The sequence below is a fragment of the Homalodisca vitripennis genome, chromosome 1 (assembly GCF_021130785.1).
Source record: "Homalodisca vitripennis isolate AUS2020 chromosome 1, UT_GWSS_2.1, whole genome shotgun sequence".
In the NCBI taxonomy this organism is placed as follows: domain Eukaryota; kingdom Metazoa; phylum Arthropoda; class Insecta; order Hemiptera; family Cicadellidae; genus Homalodisca; species Homalodisca vitripennis.
Genome location: NC_060207.1, coordinates 104,380,608 through 104,401,726, shown reverse-complemented (window position 1 = coordinate 104,401,726; position 21,119 = coordinate 104,380,608). Strand labels below are relative to the sequence as shown.

General features: G+C 32.9%; 1 protein-coding gene across 3 annotated transcripts in view; it reads right to left on the bottom strand.

Annotated features, from left to right (window-relative positions):
* Positions 1 to 12,358: 12,358 nt before the first annotated feature.
* LOC124368534 (zinc finger protein 114-like) overlaps positions 12,359 to 21,119 on the bottom strand; it is a 43,665-nt gene continuing 34,904 nt past the window's right edge. For 2 of the 3 annotated variants that reach the window (XM_046825778.1, XM_046825787.1), the window contains exon 10: positions 20,140 to 20,385. In XM_046825778.1, the coding sequence (XP_046681734.1) occupies positions 20,242 to 20,385 (144 nt within the window). In that variant the 3' untranslated portion in view covers positions 20,140 to 20,241. Of the gene's footprint in view, positions 14,160 to 20,139; positions 20,386 to 21,119 lie in introns of those variants that run through there. The other variant, XR_006922962.1, reaches the window with a different exon arrangement.

Below are 21,119 nucleotides of genomic sequence, written 5' to 3'. Positions count from 1 at the left end.
TACATCCGTACTATTGTAGAGCTCCCTGATTTCTCTATTATGTTTTCTTCTCCATACCCCTTGTTCATATGATGGCCCATAAATTTTACGTAAAATTCTATTCTCGAAAACTAGAAGCTTTTTATCATCCTTCTTATTTAGCCTCCACGTTTCGGATCCGTACAAAAGCACTGGACATATAATTGTTTTGTATATTCTAGTTTTAGTTTTGTGAGAGAGAGATTTGGTTGAAAGTATCCTATTGCATGCATATACACATCTATTTGCTGAGTTGATCCTATTTTGTATCTCTGGTTCATCTGTGTTTTTATTTGATATTGTGACCCCAAGGTACTTAAAGTTCTCCACTTGTTCGAAAACATGCCCATCAATTTGTAGGGGTCCTCCTCTTTGATTTTGATTCCTTCTAAAGTGCATATATTTAGTTTTTGCATCATTCGTCTTCAACCCCACTTTCTCTGCCTCACTCATAAATAGTCTAGTTAGTGACCTCAAATCATCTACATTTTCTGCAAATATGACAACATCATCTGCAAAAGCTAGGATGTTTAGTTTAGCTCCCACTTCCACCCCTAAATCCCTCTGTGCTACACTCTGAAGTGCTTCTTCTATGGCAATATTAAATAAGATTGGAGAAAGACCATCTCCTTGCCTGACTCCTGAGTTTATCCCAAAAGGTACACAGTCCCGACCATTAATTCTTACTGAGCCTCTTGACTCTGTGACACTCATCTTAACTAAGTTTATTAATTTTCTCGGGATGCCAAATTTATCTAGTTGTGTCCACAACTCCTTTCTGATTATGCTATCGTATGCTTTTTGAAAGTCAATAAATATGGCAAAAAATTCTTTATTATATTCCCAGTATTTAGCTAATATTTCTTTGAAAATGAAAATCTGATTTGTGGTTGATCTGCCCTTTACGAACCCTGCCTGTTCTTCCCTGATTATTTCATTTGTATAATGTTCAAGTCGGTTTAAAAAAATTTTGGATAAAACTTTATATGGGATGCTGAGTAGTGAGATGCCTCTGTAGTTACCACACTCTTCTTTTTCACCCTTCTTGTGTATAGGTATTATTATTGCTTCTTGCCATTCAGCTGGCATTTCTTCTTTCTCCCAAATACAAAGTATTAGTTTCCATAGATTTTCCACTATTATTTCTCCTCCTTTCTTCAAGAATTCTTCTGTTATTTCATCCTTCCCAGGAGCTTTGTTGGTCTTTAGCGCTTTGACTGCATCCTTTACTTCTTCTATGGTTGGCGGCTCTATATTTGGTTGAACATGATAGTATTCACCAACTTGCTCTTCGTCCCTAGTTTGGTCCACTACATTTAGTAGCTCGCAAAAGTATTCTCTCTAGTGATGGGAGAATCGAATACTTTAAAGAATCGAATACAGTGAATTCGAATTCACCCCTGTATTCGAATACTTTTGCTCAGCTGAGCGTTTCTAACAGACAGGTCTAGACCTGTCTTACTTCTTTTCCGCAATCTATTGTTCCTGGGTTATTTCACTTGTTTGTCACGAATTCACCACTGTATTCGAATACTTTGGCTTTTGGTGCCTCGTATAAACAAGTCATACCCATGATATACGAACTTAAGAAGAAATATTTTTGTTTACCTGGTACTTCAGTTCCGTCTGAAAGACTATTTTCCACAGCAGGTCTTTTCACTAATTACCGTAGAAATGGACTGAAGCCAATAATATTTTATATTATATTATTTATATATATATATATATATATATATATATATATATAAATATAAATATGTTATATTATATTATATTTTATATAATATTTTTTTTAATACAATAATATTTTGTTTTTACACAACAATATAAAATAAATATTCATATTTGACTTTATTGCTTAGAACTGTAACTCTTAAATAATATGTATTTTAAAATTTAATAATTATACAATTAATTATACATTTTTTCAAGTATTAAAATTTGTAATTATTTTTTCAAATTATGAATCTCCCCTAAATTATTCTTTTCAAAGTCTCCATATATGTATTCATTTTAAACCTCATATGAATACGAATACAGCTCTTGGATATTTTATTTGAATACTATTCGTCAGAATAAACGAATACTCCAGGTTTGAATTCAATTCTTCCAGAGAAATGGTATTCATTTCCAAAGTATTCGAATTCATTTTGATGTACTCGAATATGTGAATACTCTGGTTGTATTCGAATACTATTCGATTCTGTATTCGATTCTCCCATCACTAATTCTCTCCATCTTTCTATAACTTTTGTACTTTCTGTCACCAACTCTCCATTTCTGTTTTTTACCCCATATGGGTATGGGGTAAAACCTCTTTTGAAGAATCTTATTTTCTTGTAGAAGTCCTTTGCGTTACTTGCTGTATTATCTTCCTCAGCCTTGTCAAGCAATCTATGCAGATACAGTCTTTTTTTCCGCCTCAGCAACTTATTTGCCTCCCTATTTGCTTCATTATAGCTTTCTCTATCCTCTACCCTGTTACTATTCATCCACGTTATTTTCCTTTTAACTCGGTCTTTCAGAGCTTGCTCGCATTCCTGATCAAACCATGGTTTTTTGTTTCTCTTCTTCCTACTACCACATACCTCTTCTGCTGTGTTCAGAACTACTTCCTTAAAATTAGACCATTTGGCATCTACAGTTTCATTGTTCTCCATGTCTTCCAGGGCCTTAAATCTATTCTCCAGTTTCAGTTTGAATTCATCAGCAATATGCTTAAGCTCAAGTCTACCCACTTCTATTCTTCTTTCTTGCTTTACTTCCTTTCTTCTCTGGATTGCTATTCGCTGACACACTTTGACTAAAACTAATGAGTGATCAGTTCCACATTCCGCTCCCCTAATGCTTCGAACATCAGTTATACTGCTTTTGTGCCTTTGGTCTGTGATCACGTGGTCAATTTGGTTTTTTGTTGTTCCACCAGGTGATGTCCATGTATATTTGTGTATATCTTTTCTTGGGAACATCGTGCTTACTATTTTATATTCATTTGCAATTGCAAAACTTGCCAGTCTGGTTCCATTGTCGTTTGATTCTTGGTGCAGGCTCTCTTTTCCAATAGCAGGTCTCCAGACTTCTTCTCTTCCTACTTTGGCATTTGCGTCCCCTAAAATAATCTTCATATCAAAACTTGGTAACCTACCCACCAGTTCGTCCAGAAGACCATAGAAGTTATCTTTTTCTTCCTCTTCTGCTTCTTCGGTTGGCGCATAAAAGCTGACTAGAGATATGTTACCAAATTTTCCCCTTAACCTAATATTGCACAATCTATTATTAATTGCTTCATAATGTATCACAGCCTCCGAAATTCTCTTGTTTACAGCAACACCCACACCACCGTGGTATATGTCATCTTCACAGCCACTATAATAAATGAAGTAATCTTTGGTGTTAATTCTGGCCAGGGGCCACCGGGTCTCCTGAAGTGCCACAACATCCATGTTATACTTGTGCAATTCTTCTGCTAGTATGTCACTCGCACCTGGTGCTGCCAGTGTTCTTACATTCCATGTACCAAATCGTAATTGTTTAAAGCAAAGCCGGGTCTTTATCCGTTTATTCTGTCCCGTTTCTACTCTTTGTTGGTGATTCGTAACAACAATTTTTTATGAGGCGGGTCGTCAGCCCAACGCTCAACCCTCAACCTGGAGGACCAGAGTATCTCTCTTAGTCTGGCTCCTACCTCACGAAGACCTGTCCGGCAAGGGAGGCCCTACCAGTAGCTACGCTACCGCCGGTATAGCTCTTGAGGTTGTTGGAGCATGCAAACCCACCCGCCACATCAAGGCGAAGATACCTTCGGATGGGCTTTTCAGAACACCCAATCAATAAATACTTGGCACTCAAAGGGTTAAATTTACATTTTAGACCAGTCTAGATTTGAGCAAATAACAGAATAAAGTAAATTGTTACACAATTTGAAAAAGATATCATCAGGCTATGATGATATTTCAATTAAGCATTATTTACCTACATTTTAAAAGTACTCACTCATCTAATAAATTCTTTTTCTATATTCAGTAATTGTCCAGATAATTTAAAGGTAGCAAAAGAAATTGATCTTTTTAAAAAAGGGTCTAACCCTATAAGGCACAGACCAGTTTCTTTACAAACTACTTTTTCAAACATTTTTGAACGGGTAGTTTTTATTCAATTAACTACATCTAGATAAATAAGAGCATGGTTTTCAGATAGGAAAACCAACTATACCAGCTGACATTAATTTTGTCCAGTCTGTAATTGATACTATTGATAAAGAACAAACAGTGGTAGGTATTTTTCTGGATCTCACCAAAGGATTTGACAGTTTCACATAGTTTACAGCAAAAATGCCAAGAAAGACTATGATCTTTTTTATATTATTATTTATACAGCTTAACAAATATTGGAGTGCAAGTCAAGGAGCTGAGATGGTCTACCTCTTACTTGGAAAATAGAAGATACTTTGTTCAATTAGAGTATGTAACAGAGCAGTTGATACATTAAAAGATGTAGTTTTCAGCTGCAGACTGTGCCATATGGTGGTCCACAGGGATCAATCCTGGGTCCCAATCTTTTCCTTTGCTATGTAAAAGGTTTACCAGGTGTTGCGCTGGTGGATTGTGGTGTGATGAGTATGTTCGCTGATGATGTTAATATTTTAGTCTCAGATAAATCACAAGACTAAATGGAAGTATATTCATACTGTGGTTTTTCCAAAATTACAGAATTTTTAGACAGTCAAAATCTGTTAAAATCGGATGAGTAAAATTTTATTTCTGTTAGTACAAACTAATCAAGAACAAAATTACAACCAAATATTTTTATAAATTGAAACAGAAAAAAACCAAAAGGAGTGTAAAAAACCATTATGACTATAATAGATGAGAATTTAAATGGGATTACCATGTGGACTAAAACTTTTCCACTAGTTTGTGTGCTCTAAGGCAAATACCAAAATTTTGTAGTATTGAAAGTCTTAAAATAATTTATTTTCCTTAATTCATTCACATAATAAGGAAAATAAATATATGGTTGCTAGTACAAATACGAATTTGAACAAGATATTTATGCAGCAAAAAAGAGCAATACAAATTATGAACAATTTAAAATGGACAGATTAAATAAAAGATGTTTCCTCAATAATGGCAATTTTAATTGTCTGCTTATAATTTGTACATATTTTAATGCATAAAATATGCTAAGCAACTTACTGAACCTTCAACAACAGTAGCTGTAATTACAATACCCAATTTTAATTTAAAGTTGATTACAGATTTTTGAATTTTATACTAAAAAAAACTTCTTATATTGGACAGCAGAAAAACATTTGTGAATACATTTAATGAAGCCTTCTTGTTACTCAAATAAGTTTCTTAAATCACAATGCTAACCCAAGAGGGATGGTATAATTGTAATTACTTTTATAAACTACATTTTATGCAAGTTAATTGTAAGGATTTTATCTATTTGTTTGACTGTATTCACATGTACGTGTAGTATTTTGTATATCAAGATGGAATGTAGATATTTTGAATTGAATTGTGTTTTTACAGTATTTCCAGATTTTTGTTTATCTAGATCACTTCTGGTCCTAATTAATCCGGATATACAAGGTTGTACTACCTAGAAATACAAAATAATATAGCATGTATTATTATTTAAGTAAATTGTTATATAATTCTATTTTTAAAATAAATTTATTTTGCAATAAATAGCCTTGATGTTACCACTGTCAGTACAAATATAATTCATTCCATTATTTAGGGAGTTAACTCTTTATGTCTCAATGATTTAATTGAGACAAAAATACTACACAGATTTTTCACATTTTGTTAAACTTCAAGTTATTTTATTGTAGATATTTGTATATATTTGATAAAGTTTCCTTAAAACAGGAACCATGAACTATTTCAAATTAGTGAATACATTCATTAAAACCGATCTGGTAAATCTGGAATTACTTTGATCAGGATAAATAAATGCACTAACTTAGCAATTATTCACTCCTTAGAGTGAAACATTGTAGATGCAGAAATCAAATTAGCTGATTTATAGCAGGATACATCAGGAACAATGAAAAGGTACAATACTTCCAGGACTAATTTATAGACATCAATGTAGGTTTGGTATTTTTAGAAGTATAAATAAACATGATTTACAGCAATGAGAACAATATCTTATATATTGGAAAATTCAGCTGTATAAACAGAGACATGACACAACCGTGGTGTTTCGAGTTCCCTTCACAACATTGATGTATCTAGGACTGAGGGGTTGGCAGATAATTGAGCAAACATATAGAAGAGAACCCAGAAAACTGTTAACTTTTTTGAAGACATTAATCACTATTACAATAGTCATTGTTCTAAACCAGCGGTTCTCAAACTTTTTACTTCGAGCCCCCCTGCATAATCTAGGTGGTAGCCGGGCCCCCCTACAAGTAAGTGTACTACATAAGTGAGTGGCTTTTGAAATTGTACAGCCAACTTTAATTGCTTAGTTTTCCACATTTTATGCATACTACATTAGAGCTAAACGGGGCAATAGGTTTAATCGTAACCAAACAACAAAGTCTATAAAAACAATTACAATTTATTATTTATTTCAGCTACTACAGTACATATGTATTATTTATAACTCAAAGTAACAATAATAAAAAGAGCTTCAATGTGAAGGGTGTGCGTGTTTTCTCTTTGCGCATAGTTTGTCGAAACGCGGTGCCAGTTATGATAACGCTACTCTGAGTTGCTTGGTTAAATTCAGTGTGAGCGATATTACCCTTCATGGCAGCTAGAGCCAAACCCAGTTTCACAAGAATAAGTGGTGGCGAATAGAGTGAGTATTTTCAATGCCTTTTCACTCAATATTGGGTGTTCCTTTTGTACACCAATCCAGAAAGAAAATTCTTTAAATTTAATTTCAAGCTCAGTGTCACACTGGAGGTCAAAGAGATTTTCTTTTCCTATTATGTTGAGGGAGCACTCATCGACGGATGGTTTGAACGTGTTTTGAATCCATGCCAAACCATCAAGTCCTTATAAAAAAATTCCTTTTTACGAGATTTGAGGATTTCTAAGTGTTTAAGAAAGCTTACTTAAAAAAACTCACAAAAAGCAACTCTTCCCGCATCGCATCACCATCGACGAATCTTAATTAACATATTAAGTAAACAACTCTATGAAGATCGGTAGCTTCATCGACAAATGAAAACGTCTCACAAAAAAGCAACTCTTCCAGCATCGCATCACCATCGATAAATCTTACAAAACGTATTAAATAAGCAACTCTATGAAGATCGGTAGCTTCATCAACTTGCTTTATTATTTTGTAAGTAAATTAAATTAATTTTTTAAGCAAGCATTGGCCCCCTGAACCTTTATTGCGCCCCCTTTGGGGGTCGCGCCCCACACTTTGAGAACCTCTGTTTTAAACCATTATGTAATAATTTTATTTCACTTTGATCATATATTTCTTTTCACAGGTTTACTAGTGTAAACATAATGTTGACTTATGTGAGTATTACTTTTTACTAAATTGTTCATACTTTTGGTACAAGCCAATTTAAAAGCAAACTCTTGCTTCGGATGAACAATTGTAATAACTGGTTGCACAATCACATCCAATACTTATTCATAAGTTTTGAAATTCTGTATTGTCAGTCAGGAGTTTAAAATAAGAACTCAATTAGAAATCAAACTCTCTTTGATACTGATTTATGCTTAAATTATACAATTTGTACATAATAATCCATGATTACAATATCAGGTTACATAAAATATATTTACTTCTATATTTGTACACTACAAAATTAGACTTTTAGTCTACAAAATTATCTAAATGAAAAAATATAAACACCTTTACGGCTCTTACTATACACATACAAATAAGTTAACTTATCAACTATTCTACAGTTCACTGGTATGAAGGCGATCAAACAAATTTTGGAACTTTTAAAACAAAGTTACACAATTACAGGTCAAGTAGGTACAATAAATCGCATTTTACTTACTACCACACACTAATTAGTATTATATAAAATATTATGTTTGTGATGACAATATGGTTTTAACCTTTACAGAGTTGTTAATTTAAGGGAAGACTAGATTTACTGCAATATAAGAAAATAATAGGACTAAATTATGCTTTTATTTTTTATCAGTGCTGGATTTCTATTATATGTATGATGCATATAAAATCGTTATGCACAAAAAGGTGTACACATGAATTAATTGACCAACTTTAAGTTAAATCGACCTCTTATCCATTATAGTCATTTAAACATTCAACAATACTGTAGAACTATAATCATACAATTTCACATTACTCACTACATTTAAATTACTCCAGACCAAAAAGAATAAAATGATTTTTTAATTACATTTTTCTACCACTTTTTTTAACAATACAAATGTAGAATTAAATGAGCTATCTTACCTTAACACAGGAATTGTCATAACCAACAAATTAAGTCATTAACTGAGACATTAATTTTGTCCTTTAATTCTACAAAGATTTTGCCAGTTTTGTTTCAATAAATACGAGTATCTTCAAGTTATTCTATTGTAGATATTTATATATTTGGTACTGATTTTCTGATCAGGAACTATCAAATATTTCAAATGGGTAAAGAAATTCATTTCAAACCGATCTGGTAAATCCGGATTTACTTTAGATCCTGTCTGGCACAGCTGTTTCTTCCTCCCTCTTCGTACACTGTAGTATTTATTTATTAGTAATATAAGGGCAAAATGAATAAATGAGATTGAGGAGTGCATACACAATATGCATAGTAAGTATGGATGTCATATGAAATCTGTTTTACAAGTAGCCCAAAATAGTATTAAAGTCATACAACATTTAATTAATGAGTTTTGCATTTTCAAGAGAACATTGACACTTGTATGTTTGATATCACAATTTATTCCAATAGCCACTGAGTCTTGATCACCTTGTGGGCACATCTGTTTGCCTTCTTGCTATACCCACTTCTTGTTTCACAACAAATCTATTACTGCTGATTAGTTCGCTATAAAAGTGTGTATGTCAACTGCCCAACCTTTGATGTTGCTCTATGTATTCTTCATTATTTCACCCCAAGAAAAAGTACTGAAATATAAATTTTGTAAACTGTTTATTCTGCATAATCTACGTTTTTAATGTAAATGAACAAATTGAGTGACTGAATATTTTACTCCTTTGGGTAATGTTTTACTTTACAAACAAGCAAAAACGGACACTATACATCTGTATACTTAACAAGAATCTTAACTTACAGTACAAAAATATTTGACCCTAACATCAACATATATAAAACGCAATGTAGGCATTGAACTTGTCAACAAAACCGAGAAAAACTACCATACAGTAACAAGCTCATTGTTAATTTTTGACTGAGACTCTATGCGTCTAGAAGAGTTTAACTTTAGAGAGGAAGGAGGGGATGGCAGGCAGATGAAAACTATACTTTTCGTTAATACAACATTTTAAAAATATAAATGGCTTTACTTCGCTAATTAGCATCGGCTCTACTCTGTTTAATAGCTCACAATTCTGAGTATTCATCTCATTACAAACGGATATAAGATAAATTTATGATTGATCAACACACCTTTCCTAAGGGCAAATACAGTACTCTACCATGCCAAGTTGAGCTCTTCAGACTAACCATATGGAAGGTAGAGGTGTTGCTAACAAGCAAACAGGAAGTGATCCTATAAAGGTGTTATGCTTAAAATCCTACAACACAGAGTATTAAAAATTTACATTTTATCTCAAAAATGAGCCATTTCATTGCTTAAAATCACTATATCCTTTTTAACACTTTAGGGACCAAATGATCTCTTGTGTTTAGTAAAACTAAAAATTTAATTTCACTTTTCAGATAAATAAAAATGGAGATTTTTATTTGTTCAACACTTATAATGTATAATCCCCATATTTTAACTTTACAAATAGTAAAATAAATTGAATTGTTTCGATAATTTAAACAAATAATATGAAAAGCAAACCTTTACAGATGCCAAAAACATTTTTAAAAGATCTGAGCTTCACATTTTACGGATATTATAAAAAGTTATATAATTTATTTAAAAAGTAAAGTTTTATTTTTGAACTGCCAAGAACAAATATTATTTATTAGCTTGTGAAACATTTTAGTTTTAAATATTAATATAATTTTATACATGCACAAAACGTGTTACACAATTGACCAAAATATAATTAACAAACATATTTTGATATATAGAATTTCAAGACATGTTATATTATCCAGTCTTGTTTCTAAATTTTTTGGTGAAGTTTTTTTTTCCGAACAAACGAATGACTGTCATAGAACAAATTAGATAATAATGTTGTCACTGCTGTTTGCAATTCAGTAGTACCTTTCGAACGCCTAGAATTCCCCAATTCTGGGAACTACTGATCTATATTGATGTATTTTCAATTTTTCTGTTGATAAAAACCTAATTTCGATTATTTACAAATATGTTCAAAGTAATATAGCCAAATTGCTCCAAATGTCCAAGTGATGTGGTAACCAACAAACATCATTTCATTTTTATTTATATATAGTTTTGCCTATATGAATCTATAATAAAGTAAATTTCAATAATTTTCAGTTGAAGAATATTAACTAAAACCACACTGCAAATATATAAACAAGTTTACAGTCAACCATTAGAATTTGACTGTTTACTGCAATTGCCTTGATAATAACAAATAAATTTATCTACATATATCTACTATTGATTACATATAAGTTCTAAAGAATTAACTATTTGTAAATCCTAAAAAATATTATAAATGTGAAAGTGTCTTTGTTTGTTTTGCTTTCACTCGTTAACTTTTCAACCAACTGTACTGAAATTTAACATGGACATTCTTACGGTCACTGGGGTGAATATAAGCCTATTCTTATTTCAAAATTCCGTCCAGGCTACGCCCCACTGGTCTTTAAACTAGCAAAAATCCCGTCTTGGCATCTAAAGTTGTGAAGTATTAATTGAAAGAGCCTGTCAATAATGTAATCAAATGTTCTGTGTATTTATTGTTTTATGACCACCACCATATGTTTAATTAATTTAATCACTTATTTCAGTTTGTTTACATTTATAGTATGTAATTTCTTAACCCTTTGAACCCCAGGCGACGAAATATCGTCGCCGAGAAGATATGCGAAGATCCCCGCGGCGACGATGTATCGTCGCCAATGAAGTTGCGAGAATCCCCGGGCGACGTAATATCGTCGCCATGGATATGCGTTTAATACATATTTATTTGAAATCGTAAAATACTTATTTTATGAGTATTAATACATATTTATATGTATTTTATTAAAATACAAAATCGTAAGTACCAACAATTTTGACTATTTATTTATTTAGGTAATATCAGTGATTTTTTGTGTTGTACGCCTAGAGGTTTTTACAAGTCACATACTTTTATATAAAAATTCAAAAAAAGTTTATTTTTAGAGATATCAATATAATTTTTTTTGTACATACACAAAACTAAATTTAGAAAAATAAAATGTGGGTGCCCATGGTAAAAATATTTCTTATTTTTTAATTAAAAAATCTTAAAATCAATTTTTTTGCCTAAAAATCTATATACATATATTTTAAAATTATTTTAATGCTGTTAAACATTTTTTTATACTTCAGACTAATCTTTTTCTGTGTATATAATTTCATTCTGGACATTTTGGTGTGTAATACAAGACAATAGCATAAAAAATAGCAAAAGTATTAATTTTTTTACAAACAGTATGCAAAACAGCTGTTTCTGCTCCAGGGATTCTCGGTAGTTCTTAGGTCAAATGATTTTGGTACGTTTTTTTCCACCATCAATATTTTGGTCTGGGGTTCAAAGGGTTAAAGGAATAACCTTACTTTTTATGCTATTTTTAGATTTCAGCAATTAGAAGTACCCATCTACCTTAAAAAAGTCCTAAAACATAACATGGTCAAAATTTGACTTTGGAGACTCCCTTACAAAGAATCAGCAAGAACTATGCTAGATGAAAGTTCACTGGACTGTACTTTTGTATTAATGTACACCTTTCAGCTAACTGTTTAAAAATATTTTTCAATTCAAAAACAAACAAACATGGAAATAGTGTCATTGTTAATGTACTTTTAATTGTAAATTTGAAGCCAATATTAAGCATTAGATATAAAAGACAAAGCTACTATCTACCTTATACTATACATTTAAAGACTGTTATAAAACCCATCTCAGTTGTCTTTTGACAGAAGTAGAGTTTTCAGAGCCTGTATATATATATATGTCCCGGCGGGGCAAGTACTTTTTGCGATTCAATGTTTATTGAAATTATATATATATATATATATATATATATATTTCTTGATGGGGAAACAAGGCAAAATCAACTATGGAAAAAATACTAAGAGCTATACTAAGTAAATTACAATGGCCATAAATATACACTTTTTGGTGTATTTTCTATATTGTGCCAAAAGGCAAACTCAAAATTGATGATGGGAATATAATTCACTCAGAACCAGCAGTGGTCATATGCGTGCTATGACTACTAAATATCATGTAAATCAGCGAGTAACTGCTAGCAGTGCAGATATAAAAAACAAAGTAGTCTAACTTTTACTATACATTTAAAAACTTAATATCAGATCTTTTTTCTGGTAAATTGTGTTTTGTGATTCATTTTATGATATAGTTGTCCACAAACGATTTAACTATAAATGCCATGGCTATTTATTGTTCTGTCATCTTCTGCATTAAAGGATGCTAGAGCAACAGATGTATTTATGTTTCTTATTTGTTTATGAAACTCTTTCGAATATAGATAACGGTTTAAAAAAGACGTGTACTAATTCATTTGAAAATTTTGTTTGCTCCATTAAAATTCGTTCATGCAAACAACAGTCACCAAAAGAATTTCTATTTATGCGATTAGAAACCCGTTCCTCAGGGAAATGCAATGGATGCACAAACCTTGCATATGTCACTCTTGTTGCTCATCATTTTCAGTAGCTATACAATACAATATACCTTTATTGCCATAAACAATTTTAACATTGCACAGCATGTGCCACATAATAATTTTATATTCATTAAAATAATACAATGTTTTATGCTAACGATTCAATTTTTAACATATCGTAGTTAATTAACAATAAAAGTTGTCAAGCAGTAAAATTAATATATAACAAAAATTAACTTTGGATGTCAACATCCCTGTACTATCGCACATTGAAGCTAGTGAGATGGTCTATGAATTCACCAACTTTATAAAATTAATGGGACACTAAAAAGTATCACAATGCACTTTTGAACCTATTTACATCATTTATTGATTTTATTTCCTCAATGAGCCCATTTAGAAACTTTATGCCGGCTTGAGAAGGAAGTTGCTCATATCATCTCAATCTATGCTGAGCAGGTCTGAGATTTTCACTATACCTTGTATCGAAGTAGTGAATGTCCCGACCTCGAATTCTTACACAGAATGTAAACAAAGAAATAAATATTGACTTTGTAGCAATTGTTTACATTGCTTGAAAACACAGATAAAACAATATTTTCTAAAAATGAAACCAAGCTAGATCAATTTATTGCCCCAGAAACCCCTGCATACTAAATTTCATGAAAATCGTTGGAGCCATTCCGAGATTCAGATTATATATATACAAGAATTTCTCGTCACATGTTTATTTTCTCAGCCATTTTCTTGATCGGAAAAAGTAAAAATCATATATAGAAAAAATATTAAGACCAGATTCAATTACAGAGTCCATAATATATTTAAAGTTTTAAATATATTTTTTTTTTACTGTGGCAAAAAGGCAAACTCAACAATGGCATCAGAAATACAATTCACTCAAACCAGAAGTACTAATACAGGTGCAACACCTACAAAATTGCATACAAAGCTAGTAACTGCTAGTAATATTATAAATGTGAGAGATCCTTTAATTGTTTGTTTTGCTTTCACGCTTAAACTACTAAACCAATTGGACAGAAATTTTACATCAACATTCTTAGCTCCCTAGGATGAACATAGCTTATTCTTATTTCGAAAATCCCTTTGGGCAAAACAGCAATCTCCAAAAGTACTAAACATGAAATAAGAATCACTCACAATTTTGCACAAAATCTGGTCCTCTTAATCATGAACACTGAAAAATAAATACATAACATATGATTAATTCCATTTTAAAAATACCACAGGGCCCTATTGTATTATGTCACAAGTGCTTTCCTTAACTTCACAAACTATGAACAAGTAGTGTTACTGAAATCGTGAGGAGCTATTAAAAAAAATACATTGAATGTTACTGAAAAATTGCGGGTATGTGCTAATTGTAACCTAAAGCAATAGTATTAACACAGAAACAAGGTAATACATTTGTTTTTAAAAGAGAGGTTTTTAGAATTTCAAAATACACAAAATCTTTTACATGAAATACATTGGTAAAATTTCAAAATGATACACTGGAAATGTAATTACAAATACACATTTTGTATACGCATTGTTATTATAAAACAATTTGAAATATACAAATTTATTTTTAACCTTACATAAACCAAAATGGTAATGTACTTTTTTTGCATGTAATGGCCAATCCACCTTCAGATATAATGCATAACAAGATAGAGGCATGTCACACCATGTGTAGCGTAACAGGCATTGCTGAGGTTGCTTGCAAAATTTCAACTCAATTGATTATCATTTTGCTTTTCATTCTCGAGATGTCCTACACAGGGAGAGACAAACAATCATACAGAACAGCAATTTCGACTTAAATTCAAATTCAAATTCTTTATTCAGCATGTAGACAGAGTTAACAATGTATATGCCAAATCAACAAATCATAACAAAATATAATAATGTCTCTCAATAAAATAATTTTACTTTTTCAAGTTTACACTATCTTATCAGCTAAAAAGTCCTTAACAGAATAGTAAGCCTTCTCGATCAACATCCATTTCAATTTTTTTCTAAAAACTGTGTAATCTTGGACTAATCTTAAGCTTAATGGAAGACTGTTAAAAAGAATTACTGCTGAATATTTTAAATGATTTTCAAAAAATGAGGTGGAGTGTGGCGGGATATTCATAATGCATTTGGGTTTACTTCTTGTTCCATACATGTGAGTCGGAAAAAATCTATTAAAAAGGTGAAAGCTTTTATGAAGAAATGATAAGGTTTCCAGAATATAAATGGAAGGAAAAGTTAAAAGTTTGTTGGAGGAAAAAAGGTTAGCACATGAGGTTCTGGATGGGACATGACTAATTATTCTTAAAGCTTTCTTTTGAAGCCTAAACACAGACTTAGTTTTGGTGCTTTCAGAACCCCAAATGGAAACCCCGTAAGATATGAATGGATAGATGATGCCATAATAAGTAGCAGTAAGAATTTCAGTTGATGTGAAACGAGCCAGATTTCTGAGCACAAAAATACCCTGACTCAGCTTCCTACATACATGCTCTATATGGAGATGGAAAGACAAATTGCAGTCAATAATAAGGCCAAGAAATTTTACGGAGCATTCTGAGAAAACAGCTTCATCACCCAAATGAATACTGAGCAAACTTTTGCTTGAATGGCTGTTAATTGAAAATTCAATGAGTGTAGTTTTTGAGACATTTACTTGAAGACTGTTTTGCTCAAGCCAATTAACAAGTGCATTCTCTTCTAAGAATGTGTCGAGTTCCAGGTGATCTCTGGAGGAATTAGAAAACGTTAGTGACGTGTCATCTGCATATAGGCACAAGTTTGGCACAGTTAAGCCCTTACAAAGATCGTTGATCAAGATTAAAAAAAGGAGAGGGCCCAAAATTGAACCTTGGAGCACGCCCTTGCTGATAGTTCCTTTCGTGGAAAAACTATTGCAGATGTTATTTGACGCATCAATAGAACCAACCTTAACAAACTGTGCCCTTTTGACCAGACATGATTGAAACCACTGAAGTGCGACACCTCTAATCCCCATGATAGACAATTTATTTAGAAGAAGAACATGATCAACTAAATCAAAGGCTTTAGTTAAATAAAAAAATAAGCCACTAGACCGGTTACCCGAGTCAATAGTATCAAAAATGTTCTGCACGACACAGAACATTGCGTCAACAGTACTTTTCCCTTGGGTGAACCCATATTGATGTTGAAACATCAGCTTGTTGTGCTGTAGGAAACTCCAAAGCCTTTTTAATACTATTTTCTCTATAACTTTAGAGAAGGTTGAAACTACAGAAATCGGCCTGTAATTTGAACAGTCCAGATTGCAGCCTTTCTTGTACAAAGGGGTGGGGGTGACCATAGCGAGTTTCAAACAGTCAGGAAATATACCCATTGAAAATGAATGGTTAATCAATTCACTAAATGGCTCTGCCAGCTCTAAGACTACGTTTTTCAACAAAGCAGATGACATTCCATCTGAACCAGCGGAATTCTTTGATTTTAGGCTGCAAACTGACTCAGCAATCTCCATAGGATTAGTAGGCGACAAGAAAAACGAATTCAGAGGACATGTGCTCAAGGCAGAAGAGCTAATATTAGGCGGAACCTTGTTGGACTTATCACCCACATTAAGAAAATAATCATTGAAAATATTACACACTTCTGAGGGATCATTAACAACCTCTCCTAAATTATTCCTGATTTCTGGTTTTTGGTACTTTTTAAAGTCATGTGAACCTCGACTCTGATTAACGATCCCCCAAAGTGTTTTGGTTTTATTAGATGACGTTCTGAGCCGCTTAGCCACACTATCAGACTTGAGTTTCAGAATAAGCTTACGATACAACTTCTTGAGGCCAAGATATCTTTGCCTAAGGGGGTGGACAGAAGGCAAATCTTTCGATTCCAAGTAAGAGGATCTTAACTGTTCCCTAACCCTTATCGCCTCACCATCTAGCTTAATCCTACACTTGTCCCTACTCTCTGAAGGGACCTTTCTCCTGACCAAGGGGAAACAAACGTTGAAATAATAGTCAATGTGACTCAAGAACAGCTCAAACTTTGCATTTAAGTCAGTCAATGAATACAAATCAGCCCAGTTTTCCTTATTCAAGTAATATTTGAAGAGACTAATGTTTTCCTCTGAGAAAACACGGTTGTAGCGGAAAAGAGCTGGGGATGACTTTGAAGATGATTGAGAGCCAACAATTGCAGCCTGTGCATGATGGTCACTTAAGTATGACACTATAACAGAGCTCGAAAAACAGGGTTCAGGTATATCTGTGTATATATGATCAATCAGGGTTCTAGACTTCTTAAACTCTCGTGTATACGAACAAATGGTTTGGCGAAGACCAAAGGACAGCATATCGTTTAGTATAGTTTTGGAGTCGTTGGAAGAACCCGCTAAATCAATATTGAAATCGCCCAGGACAATTGTATTTGCACTCCCTTTCACAACCTGTGAAAGACAATCATAAATATTTTTGTAGAAGAAGACCTCCTTGCAATTAAGGGGGGGTCTATATACCCCAACAATATAAAGTTTTCCACTGTCTAGCTCAACAGAAATGGCCACCAATTCACAGAAACCTTCAACGCAGTAGTCAGAGACATCAATAAGGGAAAAGGAAGCATCTGGTTTAATGAAGAGAGCAACTCCACCCTTTTCCATTCCGGATCTACAGAACGAACTTGCCATCACATAACCATCCAATTGCAAAATGCCGAATTGGTTAACGTGATGCTCACTAATACACAACACTATTGGATTTTCTTCCTGAATGAAAAGCTGGAGAGTTTCATAATTAGAATTTAAACCCCGTATATTCTGATGAAGGACCTTCAGGGAGGTATTATGAAAGCCGTTGCGTACATCACCTGGACTGAAGTCCAAGGCAGAAGCAACGGGGAAAAAGTCACGTTGTGCTAAGATGGGGGATTGGGATGAGGTGTTGAATCGTTTCCCGACGTAAGAGCAGGAGTATCTGGTTCGGGTTCAGGTGTATAAGGTTTAGTTTCAGGAGCAGTAGGAGTATCAGGTTCAGGTGTACCTGGTTCAAAGGATTGTGTTTCGTCCTTATGAGCACTTACCTTAGAAAAAATCTGATGCATTATGAAACCCAGTAGAAAATTACCCTCCTTACTCAGATGTCTACCATCCCTTGCAAGGTGACGCAGTCTTAAGCAAAAGTTTAAATCAACACCCCTCGCCCCCCCCCCCCACACCAATAGACAACAGAGAAATTGTATTAGCCTATTGATAGGCTCAAATGACTCTCAGTAAAATTCCATGGTTGGACATGCACCATCATTGACCTCATGTAGAAATGAGGTTTCATGAAACATTTAAAGTCTACAGATGATGTTTTTATTCCGTCACAGAAAAGTTCTTCAGATTTTTCTCGAATCCAGGACGCAATAGCTGCTTTCACCACATCGTGTTAAGTGTAATGAGTGCCCTTGAGGTCTCTCTTGAGTAGAGGGAAAAAATAATAATCACTGAGGTCTAGGTCAGGGGAATAAAAAAATAAATAAATAAATAGGGAGGGTGTGGAATTGGTTTAAGCCTCAGCTTTCTCAATGCCTCTTCAGTTGCGTGCGAAGTGTGTGGACGAGTGTTGTCGTGTTGCAAGATTATTGGCTCGAGGCTGTCTTTAACACAACAAACTCGATGTCGGAGGCGTTATTGAGACGAATTTACTGTCGTGTCTTGTTCCAGATAATCAGTCACATAAACTCGATGAGCATCCCAAAACACAGTGAAAATGATTTTTTTTCAGGTGGTTGTTTTGAACTTTTTTGTCGCAGGAGAACCCTAATGTCAATATTCAGTGCTTTGTCTTTTCTCTTCTGGGTATAATAAGATGATCAGTACATATATTTATATATATGAGATGAGCACCCATGACACGCATATCATTCGACGCTGTTTATTCTCGTCTGTTAAATGGCGTGGCATCATCGTGCACAGATTTTCCAGTATCCTAATTATTGTATAATGAAACCAAAAAGTTTCTTACATATTCCAACATGGTTTACGATATACTATCGGGTGATTCACAGATTACTTTGAATAAAATCATTGACGAGTTTGTGATCTGTGACAGTGATCAGACATCCACTGTGTGTTCCATCAACAATTATGGCTTTTCCAGGCTCACAACCATGAAATTTTATCATTGATCCATCGATTGACAGTTGACCTATAAACAGCATCGTCACCGTAAACACTCTTTAAACGATAATGGATTTCGGCAGGATTCATTTCGTCAGCAGTTAAAAATTCAATAACAGCACATGTTACATCTGACTGACATAGCATTTGAATCCGTCTGCATGGTTATGCTGCTAACAATACAATGGATTCAAACTGCACATGCGTGTAGAGGAGGAATGGTACTTACGAATGCTACCAGGCACCGCTTCTATACCTCATTTCAATTGTTTTACTAGCATGTGTGCATTACTTTTCATCCTACTCTCGTATTTATAAATAAACAGGTAACATAAACAACATGTACTTTATTGTCACATCTCTTATAGTTTAGCTACAAAATAGTGTTATAGTTTGTTATAGTCTCACCCATTTTCAAGACTTCTTATTTCAGACTAGACTGTGACCACACTAATCAATTTTAAAATATATGTTAAATTTAATACCAGTAAGACTTGAAAAATTTAAAAAAAAGTCACTGCTTTATGGAGGTGCAGTTGTTTAATAAATTACCTGATAGTGCATGGACAACGAGTCTAAATAAATTTAAAACAGTTCTTAAGAATTGGTTTAAGGTTGCACCTTTTTACTCTGTGGATGAATTCTTAGTCTGTGATACAAGTACCATAATTTTCTGATAGTCTGTTTTAAATGGTCTGATACAGCATTTTAACTATAAATGTTGTTTTAATTTGTACTGTTTATATGTTAGTTTTAATTGTACCAGTTTGAAATCTTTTAATTTAAGCTCAGCATTCTAGTAAAACTATTTTAATTTGTTATATTCATTTTTCAATGTAAATTTTGTGATAAATTATTCATTTGTGTTTCCTATTTGTAAGTATTTAAATTTTAGCACTGGTGAATATTTATTATGCAATTTTTTTTTATATAGTTTTAGAAAGTAAACCACTTATGTATAAACTTACTACAGAAAAACATTACTTATTACTGTGTTATAACCACCATAGAACTTTAATAGATTATATATATTTATATTGTCTGACAATGTCTATTGTACCTGTGTGTATTTAACGACAATAAAGCTTCTTGATTCTTGATTTTATCCACTGTTCCACTTTCACAGGTGCAGATGTGATATGTTGTTTGTACTCCTGACTTCTGTCAGTAACAATGCTTCTCCAGTCTGGACTTCAAACTTTTTTTTTTTATCAAGTGGCAGTCCATTGTGGCATGTTTCAGGCATGTATGGAGTTTTATACACCTGAGACAGAGGGTAGATTTAATCCTCGAAACATAGTATTAGACATATTAAAAATTCAGATCCAAGAATTAATCAGTGGGATTGGAGACTCGCTGCATCATTAATTATTGGCTGATCAGCAGTACACAAATGACCAAACTTTTTTTTTGTTTAAAAAAAAGTTAATAGATGAACTTAATATTAAATTATCGTACATTTGTAAAATCATATTTTGCCTGCAGTTAGTATTATCTATATTTATGTTTGTGTGTTACCGAGTCTGGTGCATATATTCATGGATGACAGCTGATCAGCATTACGTAAATTACAGATGAAAAAACATGATTTACTTGTACTTTATGAATGAAAACCCGTAGATAAATAACCTAATTAATAAATTATCCTAGTTTTGTAAATACTATTTTACTTACATTATTGTATTTATCACTTGCTCAGTAGGAAATATACAAGCCAATTTTTGTTTACTTCACAATTATTTTAGTTGCATAAATACATCCTCTATAAAATATATTATGTTTATATCTTAATATTTTTTTATCATTGGTGGCCAGGGATGGTTTGAAATTTTTCTAACATTTTAAGTTTTTAACACGTTCACAACGGCTTATTTCCGGAATTTTTCAATAATAATGTCAAAAAAACATAGTTATTTTGTTTTAAAACGTCTATGTATAATGAGAAAAGTATGTAGGCTTCACAATTTTGCACAAAAAATTTGGAAGCCCATATAATAC